At 31.5% G+C, this 16121-nt stretch overlaps 3 protein-coding genes across 4 annotated transcripts; 1 reads left to right on the top strand and 2 right to left on the bottom strand.

Annotated features, from left to right (window-relative positions):
- Window positions 1-1430: 1430 nt before the first annotated feature.
- LOC108341116 (NADH dehydrogenase [ubiquinone] iron-sulfur protein 8, mitochondrial) lies at window positions 1431-4959 on the bottom strand. 2 transcript variants are annotated; one of them, XM_017578756.2, is made up of 9 exons: window positions 4882-4959; window positions 4514-4576; window positions 4089-4167; window positions 3484-3537; window positions 3296-3387; window positions 3099-3212; window positions 2110-2177; window positions 1921-2032; window positions 1431-1744 (listed from the first exon to the last, which is right to left on the bottom strand). In XM_017578756.2, the coding sequence occupies exons 2-9, from the start codon at window positions 4565-4567 to the stop codon at window positions 1649-1651; spliced, it is 669 nt and encodes a 222-aa protein (XP_017434245.1). In that variant the 5' UTR covers window positions 4568-4576; window positions 4882-4959; the 3' UTR covers window positions 1431-1648. The 2 variants fall into 2 exon arrangements, with proteins under 2 accessions (XP_017434245.1, XP_017434246.1); XM_017578757.2 differs by lacking the exon at window positions 4882-4959 and adding an exon at window positions 4662-4798.
- Window positions 4960-6350: 1391 nt separating this feature from the next.
- LOC108342513 (uncharacterized) lies at window positions 6351-8070 on the top strand. Its single transcript, XM_017580299.2, has one exon. The coding sequence runs from the start codon at window positions 6431-6433 to the stop codon at window positions 7670-7672; it is 1242 nt and encodes a 413-aa protein (XP_017435788.1). The 5' UTR covers window positions 6351-6430; the 3' UTR covers window positions 7673-8070.
- A 2026-nt stretch (window positions 8071-10096) lies between these two features.
- Window positions 10097-12988, bottom strand: LOC108341766 (probable polyol transporter 4). The gene is made up of 2 exons (XM_017579413.2): window positions 12467-12988; window positions 10097-11761 (listed from the first exon to the last, which is right to left on the bottom strand). Exons 1-2 carry the CDS (start codon window positions 12666-12668, stop codon window positions 10398-10400), a joined length of 1566 nt encoding a protein of 521 aa, XP_017434902.1. The 5' UTR covers window positions 12669-12988; the 3' UTR covers window positions 10097-10397.
- Between the last annotated feature and the right edge of the window lie 3133 nt (window positions 12989-16121).

Here is a 16121-nt window from a genome sequence, read left to right on the forward strand (position 1 = left end):
ATGAGTGATGACCTTCATATCAATTCCAACTCACAACATTTACATCCACAAATCGATATAGATATTACTTATGGTTCATTAATTTTATTATAACTGAATCGAGATTTAATTATTACTATTATTAAATATATTATTATAAACATATAAGTAAAACTTTTAATTAACATTTGAGGATCACATTACAATTTCTATGAAATGAAAAAATATATATATAACAATAATCTCTCGTAGAAACCAGTAAGATATTAGTCAGAATAAATTCAATATTTTAAGCAAGATTTCAAACTTAAGCATTTCCTGCCAATTATCGAATGAAAAAAAAAATCCATAAGTAGAAAAATTAACTTTTTTTTTTCTTTCAATCTTCCTTTATTTTCATCAACTTTGATAAGCTTCTATAAAATTTTATTGTACTAACATTTTGACATATATGAAACCGTGTGAAGTGAACATTTTTATATACATAATTTAGGTATATACATTAAAATTATCACAGCATATGAATTAGATTGATATAACAGTAATACTTAATTGCATTTAAATTAGAAGATATTTATACAACATTTGAACGCAAGTAAATTTATTATGAGAAATTTAAAATAAGTTTTATTTATCTAAATTTGAAAATAAAAAATACTCAGTAACAATAAGCGGTTCAAATTATCTAATAACAGTAGTAGTTGTTATGATTTAACATAAAGTTATATTTGAATAATATAATTTAAATTTGAAAATTGTTAATAAAAAGCTAAATATACCCTTAAAAAACTTTGTTAAGACCAAAATGTTATAAGATTAGAAGAAATAATATATATATATATATATATATATATATATATATATATATATATATATATAGTAAGGTGACCGTGGTTTATTCATAATGGCAAGGTGACCTAGACTTGTTATAGAAGTATGTAATTTATTTTGGTTTTGCACAACAAATTCGTATCACTAGTATTTAATAAAAATTATGCAAATAGAAAAGAAATTTGAGCTAAAATAATTTAAAAATAGCTTTAAAAAAGTGTCAATATAACTCTTACTTTTTTTTCCTATTCTAAATAGTTTGTACAGAAACTACCAAAAATACTTTATTTTCTATTTTATGTACAAATCGAAAAACATTAAAAATAAGAATATACTTTTGTAATTAAAAATAAAAATAAAACAAGGAAATAAAAAGGCAAATAAATTTCCACTTTGTAAATACTAAACAGAAAATGAACAATGGTAATTTTGAGTAAAGAAAATCAAAAAGTAAAGCAGGGCCAAAAGCTACATTGATCCCTACCCGTGTTAAAATTCCCTACCAAAAGTGATTTTACTATTTCATCAGAATTGACACCGAATCCTCAATGTTTTTGATTCTGTGAACTGCATTACTGCGTCAGTACTTCCATCCTCTAAGGATGAATTACGCCTACAAGTTGCTAATCTGTTGAATAGTTCAATTATTTCCATAGTTGTTCAAGATTTCAATAAGATAAACATCAACAATATTGTATACTTAACAGCAATGCAAAAACATTGACAAAAAAACTGACTTAACAATCGTGAATGCATACACTTCTTTAAAACCATTCAGTGGTCATTTTATTCATCATTGCCACCGAAAAAGCAACAGGCAATGATCACATGGTAAAATTCAGCGGTAAAGGCTTTCAGATCTAAGGTTCTCTGCAATTTCAGTCTCCCATCGATCACCGTTTTCAAGCAGCTTCTCTTTGTCATATAAAAGTTCCTAGCACAGGTAAACACGAATAGAAGTAAATAAATACGCGAGTAAACAATTACTGACATGTACTAATAAATAGTAGTCAAACATATAATTAATAATATAGAACAATAGAGAGAATTATTAGCAAGAAACAACAAAACGTATTTACAAAATTCAACATAAAAGAAATAAAGATGAACCTCATGAGTCTCTGTAGCAAATTCAAAGTTTGGCCCTTCAACAATGGCATCAACAGGGCAGGCCTCTTGACAAAAACCACAATAGATGCACTTGGTCATGTCAATATCGTACCTGAAAGATTTAACAGATAAGAGAGCAAGAATGGAGTGGGCGAAGAGAAGAGGGGGCAGATAAGGCAGGTAATTTACCGAGTTGTCCTGCGGCTGCCATCTTCTCGCTCCTCAGCCTCAATTGTGATTGCTTGTGCAGGGCATATCTAATAAAAAAAATACGATTAAGAGAAAACAATAACATACAGCTGCTCACTCTACGAACCGGAAGGAGAGAAATGGGGAAAGTATCAAAATGGAGAAAGAATACCTATAAAAGAGATATTAGGAGAATGCAAATATGTAATGGATTGATCATTAGTTGTAATTATTAACTAGGCTATTCATGTATAGATTATAGCTCATTTCTTAGGGGTTAGTTGGTCCCTAGTAGTCCTTTCTAGTAATGGATCGATCCTTTACTGGATTTCACTATTTAGAGACTGCCGCATGGTTTGAGCTCAAAACCTATGCTGTGAACTGCTATCCAGACATTCTCCTCAACCCCCTATTTGTACTAATGTCCTTTACCCTAATACTCAAGTAGCTTAATTTGTTTATACTCCGAAGAGGGATAATGCTGCAGCAGTACTACTGTCTCAGTCAAAAAGAAAATAATTCAAAGCAAATAAAACTGCTATTATTGATGCATAGGAAAATATATCCATTACAGCCTCCTCCGAGGATGAGAGGGATTTGACTATTACAGCTATGTTAGGGATAGCTTGATTAGATAGATTTTTATCCCTTAGTAATTGCAATTCGCAAGCATACTTTCCTAAGCCCGATTCAACAAAATGACAAGCCACAAATTCACAATGGTCTAGGCCTTACAATTTGTGGAGTGTTTTTTCAAATACAAAAAACAGCTGCACATTTTTTTCTACATTAACCAATATAGAAACAACACTTGGTAACATACACACATAACAGGAATATACAAAATAGTCTGTAAAATTGCAAGATTATTAGTAGTCCAGTTTATGGAAGAAGCAGGAAAATGCTGTCCTGAAGTTATATGCAATTTGGTGTATGCATGCTCTCAAGGATCATAGTCGAACCAAAATTATAAATAATCACAGCCTTACAGCTTCACAAAGTTTGCAAGCAATACAACGTTCCTCCCCTGTTGGATATCTTCGGAGAGCATGTTCACCACGAAAACGAGGGCTCAAAGGTCCTTTCTCAAATGGATAATTGATCTGCATTAAAGATGTTGGGCATTCAGCATTTAATTAGAAGATGCAACACTATTGGATGGCAAACAGTTTCAGAAGACACTTACTGTAACTTTTGTTTCAAAGAAGTATTTCAGAGTAAGCATTAGACCTCGAACCATTTCAGTGAGAAAAAGAGTGTTGATGCTTCGTTCAAAAACTATCATCCAGAACACCAACAATGAATTAGTTACATTATGGAGAAAGTCAAAAAGAACAACGATCAAGCTGAAAACAGAGGATTCTAAATAAATACCAGAACTCCAATCCTTTGAAATTTCCTTTGCAAGTTGCTCCCTTTGTTCATCCTCTGTAGTTTGTGCATCTCGGAATTATGATATATAGAAGGAAGGCATGAATACATAACACATGCAAGTGAAAAGAAAATGGACATCCAAGAGATATCTCAATTGACAGACAAATGGTCATGCTAGTGAAGGTATTTGCAAAGTTAAAGAAATGCCGTGTTTGTTCACTATACACAATTCTGAAAAGTCATTCCTTTGACCCACGTAATTATCTGCCTTTATAGGAGGGGAGGGGATGTTAAAGAGAGGGAACTAGGTAAAAACTCACAGGATCAGTATCGTCTGAGGATGAGGCAGTGGAATGCATTGTAGTGTTTCAAGGAATACATAATTAAATATATTCTTTACTTGTACGTGTGGACCCAGCACACTATCCCATTTCAAAAAGTCCATTTCTTGAAACTGGATCATGATTTTTATGTAGTAGACAATTTGATGCAGGAAACAATAAAAACTCAGACTCAGCCAATCATCAATAGTTTTGCTTTTTAATTCTAACTATTCTGTAACAGCAGGAAATATGCCCACAAGAATGTTAAGAGAAATAACAGACCTAGTTTGGTAGAGAAGGAGTGTGCACTTAATCGAAGCCCATAGGATTGGGAGCTGTGCAGGCCTTGACCGCTTACAGCCTAAACACGCAGAACAACAAGGGATAGTATCAAGTACTAACCAAAACATTTGGCATCCTACAATTAAAATGATACATATATAATTCACAGCAACCTCTTATATATTATCCAGTAAATTGTAATTTAATAGTAACAGTGCATCACAAAGCCAGATAGGAATCAGAGTAACAAAAAAAGGGAGAAAAAAATAGTCCATTTCACAGCTCGAAGGAAGTGATGGAAGAAGTACAAGGTATTCAGATAAAATTTAGCTTCTCAAGTGAATCAACATCCGATCAAGTGGGTTTTTTTCATTGTTTCTTTCATTTCCACAAATAAATAAGAATCGAAACCATATTAATGTTACCAATTGGCGGGCACGAAGAGCAAGGAGTGATTTCCGAGCTAAAATCGCAGCCATTCCCTAAACCTGGAAATGAAAAGTTAAAGAATCAAATGCAGTATGGTAATGAATTCAAACATAACAATTAAGTTCGAGCGAAACAATTATTTACAAAGATTCAACGGCGTAACCAAGAACCGAAAAAGTGGGAAGAGAATATTGAATCAAAAGGGGTACACAAGTGGTGGTTGAACCAAACACAAATTAATATTGAGAAATAGCGCAAAAATTGAAGCAATAAAAGAAAACGATAAATTGTATGGGTTCCGCGTTTAACATTGATGGTGGAAGTGTTTAAGAAAGGAAAAAAAAAAAAGCGAAGAGAAAAATACCTGATGCAAGGTTGATCTCAGAACAAATGACTGAGGAGGAGAAGCATACAAAGAAGAAACAGGGATGTAATTGGAAATACCTTATTTTTGAGATTCGCACTACACAACGGGCCAGCAAGAAATGCACGGCCCAACAAAACCCGGTCCAACCCGTTTATTGTCGTGGGCATTTGAGGGGTTTCTTCCTGCACCCCATTTTTATAAAATGTCTAAATTAGTCTTTAATCTTGACTAAGATAAAAACTCTATTTTACACCCCTTTTCAAAATCCGATTTAGTCTAAAAAATGTTAGAGTTCGTATAGAACTTTAAAATCAGATTACGTTGTGATTTCACCATAATACAAAATATGGTTTAAATCTAGGTTGTACACCGGATTAAATAATTCCGTTTATTCATTTATTTAATATATAATAAACAAGGGATAAAATGAAAATCAATGAAAATTTTAGAGATGCAAAAAGAAAAGGATGAGGTGTAGGAAGAAACCTCGTATTTGATTGTGATTACTTTCATTAATTCTTGAGAGGTTAACTCTCTGATTTATTTATTTTCGGCAAATGATTAGAATATTTTGACTCCAAATACCATACATTTTTATTCTACACTTATCTAACATCAATAAAAAAGATATTTTAAAATATAAAATAATAAAAATATTAGTTGTTTTATGAAGTGTTTGGAAAGTTACAGAAAATGACGTTTTGAATATACTTATGACACCGAAAATTGTACCTGACATTTAAACTTTGTTTGTTTTGGATGTGTAATGTATACGCACAGGGAAAGGCGAAAATGAATTATGTTTGCATATGCTGATATGAAAAAGAAAACGACGACGTAAATAATATTTTCGTATCCTCGCTCCTATACGGAGAAAATATGAAAAAGTTAAGGATGTTTTTCTTTCAAGATACATTTGAGGGGACAAAAAGAAAACAAAAAGTAAGATTATTTATTAAGGGGTGAGAGTAAAGAGATTTGATTTTTTTTTTAAATTCAATAAATATTTTAAAAAAACTACCTAAATAAATAAAACTATAGAAATTATTCATTTTATACTTACGTCTATTTTTATTTTTTACTAATATAATAAGATAAATATATTTATATATTAATAATATGTACAATGTTAATATAATAATAATAATTTTTACTATAAAAATAATTTTATTATTTTACAATTTTATCTTTTAAAGGAGTTCTTTTATTATCTTCAAATTCATCTTTTAATCTAAACTAAATATTGGTAACAATTAATTAAATATCTATTTCTATATTATTCAAATAATTATATACATTCTTACTATATACTAATTTAATTACTATTATATATCTTACTAATCATAAATATATTTTAAATTATATATTTAATAAAAATAAATAAATTTTAGAACAAATCGTGCGTTTGTACACGTATCAGACTGTTAAAAGAAAAAAGCAGTTTGGTTCCACTTCCTCTGCCATTTTCAATGCAAAATGTTCTCTGACTTTTTCTCTTTCTTCGTGAAAACATTCTTAAAGATTTTGAACCTCTCCCTGTCTCTTCATGATTCACGCAATGGGGCAAAGCGCCAAACTCTCCCTGTTCCCCGTTCTTCACCTCAAAAGATCCATGCTTTCTGCACTCTTCTCCCTACCCACTTCATTCTTCGCCTTCCTCCTTCTCCTCCTCCTTTCCTACAACGCTTTCACCATGTTCTCTCTCCATCTGAACTCTCCTCCCCTTCGCTCTCCTCCAAAGCTCCTCAATCTCTCTTCTTCCGCCAATTCACCTCTCTTCAACAACCCCCATTCGCCTCTTCTTCCAAACTCTACCCAAAGCCTTTCCCTTTCCATTCAAAGGCCCAAAAGAGTGAAGAAGCACAAGCGTGGCCTTAGAAGTTTGCGCTCAGAACCTCGCTCCCCCGTTTCACTTTTTCATTCTAGACTCAAAGCATTCTTCAACACTTCTTCTTGCCAGATGAGGTTCTTCATGACTTGGATTTCTCCCTTGAAATCTTTTGGTGAGAGGGAGTTGTTCTCTATAGAGAGCTTGTTCAAGTCTCACCCTGATGCTTGTTTGGTCATAGTGTCAAAGTCCCTTGATTCTCACACTGGATCGTCAATTCTGAAACCGTTTGTGAGTAATGGCTTCAGGGTCATGGCCATTGCTCCAGATTTTGGCTACATATTCAAGGACACACATGCTGAATTATGGTTTAACCGTTTGAAGGAAGGGAATGTGAATCCTGGTGAGGTCTCTTTGGGACAAAACCTCTCCAATTTGCTTAGACTTGTTCTGTTGTACAAGTTTGGAGGCACTTACATTGACTTGGATGTCATAGTCTTGAAGAGTTTCTCCAAGCTGAGAAACACCATTGGAGCACAGAACTTCGATGTCAGAACCCGCAAGTGGAGCCGCTTGAACAATGCAGTCTTGATATTCGACAAGAAGCACCCTTTGCTTTTCAAGTTCATCGAGGAGTTTGCACTCACCTTTGATGGGAACAAGTGGGGTCATAATGGTCCTTACCTGATCTCAAGGGTAGTGTCTAGGCTGAATGGGAGACCGGGTTTCAATTTCACTGTGCTCCCTCCTTCTGCGTTTTATCCTGTGGATTGGAGAGGGATTAGAGGTTTGTTTAGAGATGGGATTCGTTCCAAATGGTTGGTCAATAAAATGGAACAAATCCGCAAAGAAAGCTTTGCAGTGCACTTGTGGAACAAGCATAGTAGGGAACTTAAAGTAGTTAAGGGAAGCTTTGTGGATAGTATAATTTCTAGTTGTTGTATCTTCTGCAACACTTAGCTTTGAAGTTTGTAGTTTTTAATTTTGTTATTAAAGATTGTAATTAGTGAATTAGAATAATAGGTCTTAAATTAAAGAAGTTATAAGCAACGTTTGTGTTGCAAGTGGCTACGGGAGCAGTTGTGTATCTGCTATATATATAAAAAAGAAGAAGAATATATTTGATGGCTAGATTGAAAGAGTAAAATAGACTATAAGGGGTTTGGAATTTGGAGCCTTGTATGAACCTTTTTGTTGTATCTGTTTGAAAGATCAGAGAGGAATATGATGCGAAAAAATTCTGACATGTTCCTTAAGAGTAAAATGGTGAAGAGAGTGGCGTGTTTTCCTGTGGTTTGAGATTTCAGTTGACAAGTGAAAAGTAAAAGTTGATTGATATGAAAGGAATTTTGTCTTGTTTAAGACAATTAAATTCTGAAAGTGATTTCTCAGCTTCCAATCATAATAGGGCACCTACTTCTCTTGTATCTTCTGTCCCCAGTTTACTCCTTTCATTTTTCTTGTCTTACCTCTTGTGAATATGTTTCGGAAGATCTTTAACAGCTCATTTTTCTTAATCTCTTTTACAAACGAAATGTTTGACTCACCGATGTTTAGATAAAAGCTGAAAACACGTTTTTAAGAATTCCAATGCATAAACCATGAAACCAGATATGGAGGCTGTTTTAAGATACTGATCAGACAACTTTGTTGTTATTTCTAAATTTTGAGATCAGTCATGTTAATGGTAAGAAAGAAGAAGGGTGTTTTTCAAGTATTGTACAGATGATTCACCTACTTTCGGGTGTCAAAGGATTCAATTTAATCACTGTTAGTTCAAACACATACTTCTTGCCTGCTCACATCTTCAGGGGATTGGAAACTAAGTTTGAAACTTTTTTATAATAATATTGATAATCAGTTTCCACTCCAAAAAAAAAATGTATACTAGAGAATCATGTAAAAATGTGAAGATAAATTCCACAGAATAAATGCCTTAATGACTGTAATATATAAATGGAAATAAAACCAACCAGATCTATCTTATTTTAATTGATATTGTTGAATGTGGAGATTTCTTTCTTAATTGTTCACAATGCGCGGCTAGAAGAGGAAGAGGTCGTTGTTTTTCCTTTATTTGTTTTTATATATATATATATATATATATATATATATATATATATATATATATATATATATATATATATATATATATATAATATGTACGGACAATAGTATAGGATACAATTGATATATTAACACATTTATTTTTAAAACAATAGAATATGATATATGATATATACATATTAAAAATATTTAAGAGTCTGTAATAATTTTTAACAACATAATAAATATAGGATTGAAGTATATATATTTAAATTGTGAACATAACAAGTTATAAATTATTCTTATTATAAAAGTATTATTATTTTATAAATTAAATACATTGATGAGTATGATAAATTATTCTAAAATATCACATACTCCATTATTCTAAAATATCACATTCGTGTGGGATAAGTACATATAGCACAAAGTTGGATAAGAATATATAACTTAAATGGAAGTTTTTACTATTGAAAAACTCATCTACTTTCAAACCTGAATATTAATAGAGAACGCGTAAAAAAAATAATAATTTTTTTTACAAAATTTGTGAAAAAAAAGGAAGATTTTAAAATGTAGAGACTAAAATAGGATCACAATTAATATTCAATTAATTTTTTTTATATATATTGCACATCTCTATCTATACCTGAGACATAAATAACTTTATTCAATTAATGACAAGTTTTGTATAAAGGGAATGAATTTAATAATTTGATGCTTAAATTAGTATTGAACCAAAATTAGTAACCTGAAAAATTATTCTCAGTGCCTTGTCATGTCCATAAAGGAATTAGGTTCTGTTGAAGGGTTTATGAACAATCAGAAAGTTGAAATTCTTCTCTTTTTATATTAATCTGAGCAACAGTCATAGATACACAAGCAGAGAGAGAGGGAGAAAAAATAAATAAAACAATGGGCCCATGAATTTAAAGAGAGAGATAAATATTAAATCAAATGATGTATCAACACGTGAATTAAGGAATGGTGGCTGAATCTTCTTTATAAAGTATTGAACATTCATAAGTTTAGTATGACAGAGTTCATAGTTAGTTCAGTCAGCAGAGCAGATGTCTGATCAAGGTGAATAATTTTCGTATCAAATTTTAGTTGTCTGTTTTTTTGAACTAATTAACTTTTCTTTTTGGTAAATAAGTAAATTTGCTTCCTCCTTCAATTTTATTTTCTTTAACTCTGAAATTATTTCATTTCGTCTAAATATTTGAAACCATAGGATGGATTTCAGATATGAAATAATAGTGAAAGTTTAAAAGCTAATAAATGGCATTAAATAAATAGAATGGGGAAAGGGATGTAAATATTGACACATAATCCACGTGATGCGAAAGGGACAACACATTTTCCATTATGGCGACATGAAACAACGTATGAACTCATTGAACAGAATGTAAAAAATATTTTAATACATATATGAACATTAACATATACTAAACCTTGTACTGGTGCTGGTGGCTTGGGGGATAACACAGGGTGAATGGAGAGTCTCCCTTGTTTTGTTAGAAAACTTATACCACGTTGTAAAAGCAGAAATGCCCGCTAATACAAAAAACCCAGACGAGTATAATACTATATTTGGAATAGCTAGGAATTTAGTTTAAGGTTTTGGTGTGACACCAACTCATGATTTCTGCACCAGACGCTCTACATCTCCCATTTCCACCTCACTTTCTTGCAAATCATCTGCATCTTTAAACAGTAATTCGATTTCCTCCAATGTCTTTCCTCTTGTCTCTGGAACACAATAATGAACAAAGGCAACGGCACAGCACGAAATAACGCCAAAAATAAAGAATGTTCCTGCTACTGTGATTGCGCGAGACACTGAGAGGAAGGACATGGAGATTGCACCGCTGCTGACCCTACTTCCCACTGCTCCAAGAGCTGATGCTTGAGCTCTGAGTCTCAGAGGAAATATCTCACTTGACAAGACCCAGCATATGGGGCCAAGTCCTACTGAGAATGAAGCCACATTTCCACAAACTGCAAGAATTGCTAATGCAATCCCAATTTTCGCATGACTCAGAAAAGCCAGAGATAAACTCAGGCTAAACAAGCTTACTGTCATCCCAATTGTGCTGGCGTAGAGCAAAGGCTTTCTCCCCAATTTGTCTATCAGAAATATGGCTATCAAGATGAACAGAGTTTTGGTGAATCCAACAGCAACTGTTGCAGCAAGAAGCTCAGAGTTGCCAGTGATCCCGGCGTTCTTGAAAATTGTGGGGCTATAATACACAGTTGTGTCTATGCCTGTTATCTGCTGGAAACACTGAATTCCACAGCCAGTTATAAGCATTCTTCTAACAGGAGGAGTAGGGCACAATATTTCTTTCCAGACCGCTTTTGATTCGTATTTGTCAGCACTAACTGACCCAGCAGCAACCAGAATTTCTTGCAACTTTTCTTCAGCCTCCTTCTCACTCTCAGTTATCTTGAACAACACCACTCTAGCTTCTTCAACCCTATTCTGCACCACTAGCCATCTAGGGGATTCAGGTATGACAAACAGTGCAAGAGCAATAACAACTGATGGGAGAAGTCCAACGCCAAGCATTATCCTCCAATTTATATGTGCTGGAAGCCTGGAAAATGCATAGTTTGATATGTAGCCAAGAAGGATTCCAAAATTTATAAATATCTCAGGAAAAGAGGTAAGTGATCCTCTGGCAATGGCAGGAGAAATTTCGGCAATATAGACAGGTGCAATCATGACGCCAAAACCTATACCCACCCCAGCCATGAGTCTTCCTATCATCAGTACTTTGAAGGACGGAGCAAGAGCCATAACAGCTCCACCTGTTTGGAAGATAACGGCTGCCAAACCAATTGTCCATTTTCGGCCAATGGCATCAGATGTCTTTCCACCTGCTAAACTACCCAACAATGATATTATGCTCAAAATTCCAACAAGCACTTCTTGCTGAACATCAGATATCTTCAGATCCTCCTGAATGAATATAATTGCTCCACTCATAACACCCACATCTGCAAAATGAGAAGCAAAGACAACCAACTAGGCTCTTAGTTTTGGTTCCTATTAATAGTATGAATAAAATAGTTTATTCATGTAGTCAATATTATAAATAAGGCACAAACCAATGGATTCTCTTCTAATAGTTAGACTAGAATGTAAGTTTTCTGCTTTCAATTGTTAGTGATTTTCTGACTGTAAAATTGCCCATCATATTCGAGCACACATATCTGCTATCTGATAGTATAAGACTAATCCATCTAGTCATGCACACACAGACGCACATATATATATATATATATATATATATATATATATATATATATATATATATATATTACTTTAGAAATGGGAATCATAACTCATTCATTTTCCAAATGCTTTTCCTGAACAGCGTTCTTCCGAGGTCAATTTTCAATTCCTGAATAACGAGCGGCCATGGAAAAAGTTTCCACCCAAAAATACAAAAACTGCTGTTGTGAATTACACAAACAGCCCTTGATTTTACATTCATCGCTGTGATGGAAAGTTACCTTATCGAAGTCCTAAAAACAGGTATCAAGTCCCACAAAAGTCGATACTAAATCAAATCATTTTTCAGTTTTAGAATTTTTTTTAATTGACACGTATTGGAGAATTTATCGGGCATAAATAAAATACAATAACACGGAATCAAATATTTAGACATAAAACGAAGATACATAATTAGAATTACCTACCATAGCCAAGAAGCACGGAATTCAGAGAGGCAAAAACGGCACATGCAAAGACATATTTATGGGCCTCGTGCTTCTTGTTTTGCAGAACTTCATCGTCCTCAACTGGATCAGAGGTCATCTTGGTGTATTTTGTTTTGGTCCCCAACGGAATTTCAGATACCCCATCTCCGTTCCCGTTTTCCTGGACCCCAGCTAACCCCATTCTAGTCGTTCTCTAGACTCGCCCCAACCCTTGAATATTCAATAACAATAATAAAAGATAATATACATTTGATCCAATAACAATCACCGTTCCCTTTCCTGTAACGTCAGTGGGCTATGTTGAGCTCTTAGATCTGAAATGCGGAAAGCGATAGAATGGAGAAGAAGAATTGAGGAAGAGGAACAGGCACCCCTTTGGAAAGATGAGTTTTTTTGAGTTTTGGCCAAACCGTGTGCAAAGAATTACCACATTGTCGTGTGGAGGGTCAGTGGGGTCAACTCACTTAGACTCTACCTTTCGTTCATTTCAAAGAAACGTATTTTGACGGAAAGAAAAAAACGAAACATGTCTAAGGTTCTGTCCCTGCGGTTCCTGCTTTTCTCATGACATCGCCTCTCAAATGGAGACACGTCGTCACCCCTTGTTGAATTCCGATTTAGACCTTGTATTTCTGAGCTGTGTTACGAAGCTTTCACCGTCGGCGAGGGTATTTCCGGAAAGACAACGTTGTTTAGTAAATCATTTTATCCCATTTTTCGTGGGTAATTCAATCAAAATGTATGCAACTTAGTATTTTTAACCGTGAAATGTATGGAATTTCTTATAGAAGTAAAATATTATTATTATTGTTGAAAAATAGTGCGTATTTCATATAACGAAAACAATATCATCAATAAGAAAAACAAGGGAGTAAACAATAAGAATAAAAAACTTACACCAGTAAAACATTAAGAATAACAAGAAAATATTATAATAAATAATAAAAAAAATTAAATATTGTATCTGATTGTATGAATTATTATGAAAAAAATCAAAGTTATTTATGATAACATGCTAAGATTGGGATTAATAACAAAATTTGAGTTATATAATAAAGTTATCATATATATATATAATTATTCAATATTAAATATATAATAAACAATAATATTTTTTGTATGATTTAAAAAACACATAAATATAAAGTTTCCAACATATCAACGGAGTATGAAAGTTTCTCTAGCGTAGTATTCTAAAAGGTGATAATTACATTTGCATCTTTTTGAGGTGGTAGATTATTCATTTATACATAATAACCAAAAAAAAAAAAAAATTAAACCCTTTAGTCAATAAAACAATCTTCAAAGCCTTGTAGAGTATAAAGTAGGAGCGGGCATCGAGAAAAAAAGAGATAAAAAATTATATTGGATTTCCCATTTCACCTTGATTATATTTTCTGATAGGATAATTGAATGTGTTTATACACAGGGTCATAATCCTTATATATCATTTATTTGATTATTTTTTCTAAAATTCAATATTATTATTTTAATTAATCATTAAATTAAAATATTATATATAATATGTTAATATTTCATAACATATATGATTTTAATCATAAATATAATTAGTTAGTTGATTTCAATATTTTGACTAATTACTTTATCACATTTAATTATTTATTATATATATAACTTTATAATGTATTATATTTTATGAATGTAAAATTTTCATTATGACTTAAACATATTTAAAATATCTCTTCGATTATTTACATATGGATATGAAACTAAATCAGTTTTTCACTGCATTAATCACAGTTAAATGTGACAATAATTAGTAATGCTGATATAATCAAATAACATAAATATGTAATAAAATGTATAGCATAAAAATATATAAAGATTATTTGTACATGTTTATTTTCAATTAATATTTAAAGTATATCGATGAAATCAATATAATAACGTTAATATACAAACTATGATTTATGAATAATAAACCAAATATTTATAAAACAAGAATATGTCTAAAAGTCAGTGCATCCATACATAAAATAAAAATGACATTCCTCAAATTATAAAATACACGTATGTCCAGCATGTTCATGAAAGACCTTAAGAGAAAGTGTCTTGACAAGATAATCTATTATCATGGAGTTTGTCCCTAGGTGTTATATGTCAACGTGTTCCATTTATAATAATTAAACCCTTAATGTTTATAAAATGCAATACAATTGATTTATTGTCACAATATAATTTAATTAGCCTTTTCATTCTTTCTACAATGCACAGTCTTGTGACAAAATTCATCAACCATATTCTTCGATTTTATAGCTAATATCATGTTACAAATTCTACAATTATAGTAGATAAAATCGTAAAAATTTGCTTAACACTGCATCAAGAATTCACACCATCAGCTAACATAAAAATGTAACCTGCAATGAATCTAAGATATGCACCAAATTAATATTTTAAGAAAGTTCTTTTATGAAAAAAAGTTATATTATTCCACTAAACATGGTATTTAATCAATAACATCATAATTTTCTCTAGAAAAAAAAAATGTTGTGATATTCAATTTATATTTTAGATGACTTATTATAACTAGGATGCGATAAAGTGTAAGTAACTGTAAAACATCACTTGTACGTAATTTACACATACATTACTGTCAAATATATATCAGAGGGTTTATTGTGTTTTTCTAATAATTTGTTTTACGAATCAAAATCATAGGTTTTTAACGTTTAAAATATTAGAATATACTACTCTTTATATTTGGCATTACTTCCAAATTAAACTTAAAAAGATATAATAAATGTAAAAATATCATAAAAAGAAATTACGAATCATACATTTCAAACTACCATTCTTATATTTTGAATTACAAGTTCGAAAGTTTTCTTTAAATCATATGTACTTAAGTTTATATAATTAAAAAGATGTTTACAAATATGAAAAAAACTAATTCATTATATAATCTAAAATATATTATCTCAATAAAGACTTTGAGATTTAAGAGTAAGAGAAAAGATGAAGCATAAAGGGAATGCATGAAGTGAAAACCTTTAATGGGTTATATCTATGCACCTCCAAATTCACAAATTTGCCCTTCAGTACAAAAATTGCATTTACCGTGTCATATATATTTATTGTCCCAAATCTTCTTTACTTCTTTGGTAATTATCAACAACAAAATCTCTTGACCTTTCAACTGCTTTGTTTCATTCAACTTCATTTTCTTTTTCATTTCATTAGTATGTTTAATGTAGTTAACTAGTTTTGAAATTCGATTTAAAAAATTACCGAATTTAAAAAATTATTAAGAAATTCACAAAATTTGGTTAATTTAAAAATTGGATGAATTTCTTAACTAGATTTAAAAATTTGATTAAAGAAGTTTTCGATTTTCAAAATTCAATTTAAAAAAATCACTCTAATTAAAAAATTTATCAGATTGAAACCTAATTTAAGAAATGACCAAATTTCGAAATATTGTTAAAAAATTAATCAAATTTTAAAATTCGAATCCCACTTCTCTTGAATTTCAAAATCCAAAAAAATCATACATTCAAATTTTTCGGATGTCAAAAGTGTTTTAAAGTTATCCCTAATTTCTAAATTCAGTTATCTATTTTTATACTTTTTCAAAATCCGGATAATTGAAATCTGGTTCTCACTGCTTTTA

Source organism: Vigna angularis, chromosome 6 (assembly GCF_016808095.1).
Source record: "Vigna angularis cultivar LongXiaoDou No.4 chromosome 6, ASM1680809v1, whole genome shotgun sequence".
In the NCBI taxonomy this organism is placed as follows: domain Eukaryota; kingdom Viridiplantae; phylum Streptophyta; class Magnoliopsida; order Fabales; family Fabaceae; genus Vigna; species Vigna angularis.

Bases quoted from the DNA above. Each gene is read 5' to 3' on its own strand.
- LOC108341766 (XM_017579413.2), bottom strand. From the start codon at position 12,668: ATGGGGTTAGCTGGGGTCCAGGAAAACGGGAACGGAGATGGGGTATCT. The intron at 11,762-12,466 runs GTAGGTAATTCT...CTCATTTTGCAG, and splicing joins TTCCGTGCTTCTTGGCTATG to ATGTGGGTGTTATGAGTGGA.
- LOC108341116 (XM_017578756.2), bottom strand. From the start codon at position 4,567: ATGGCTGCGATTTTAGCTCGGAAATCACTCCTTGCTCTTCGTGCCCGC. The intron at 3,213-3,295 runs GTAAGTGTCTTC...TCTTTAATGCAG, and splicing joins TCTTTGAAACAAAAGTTACA to ATCAATTATCCATTTGAGAA. The intron at 2,178-3,098 runs GTAAGGCTGTGA...TTTTTTTATTAG, and splicing joins CTTGCAAACTTTGTGAAGCT to ATATGCCCTGCACAAGCAAT.
- LOC108342513 (XM_017580299.2), top strand. From the start codon at position 6,431: ATGATTCACGCAATGGGGCAAAGCGCCAAACTCTCCCTGTTCCCCGTT.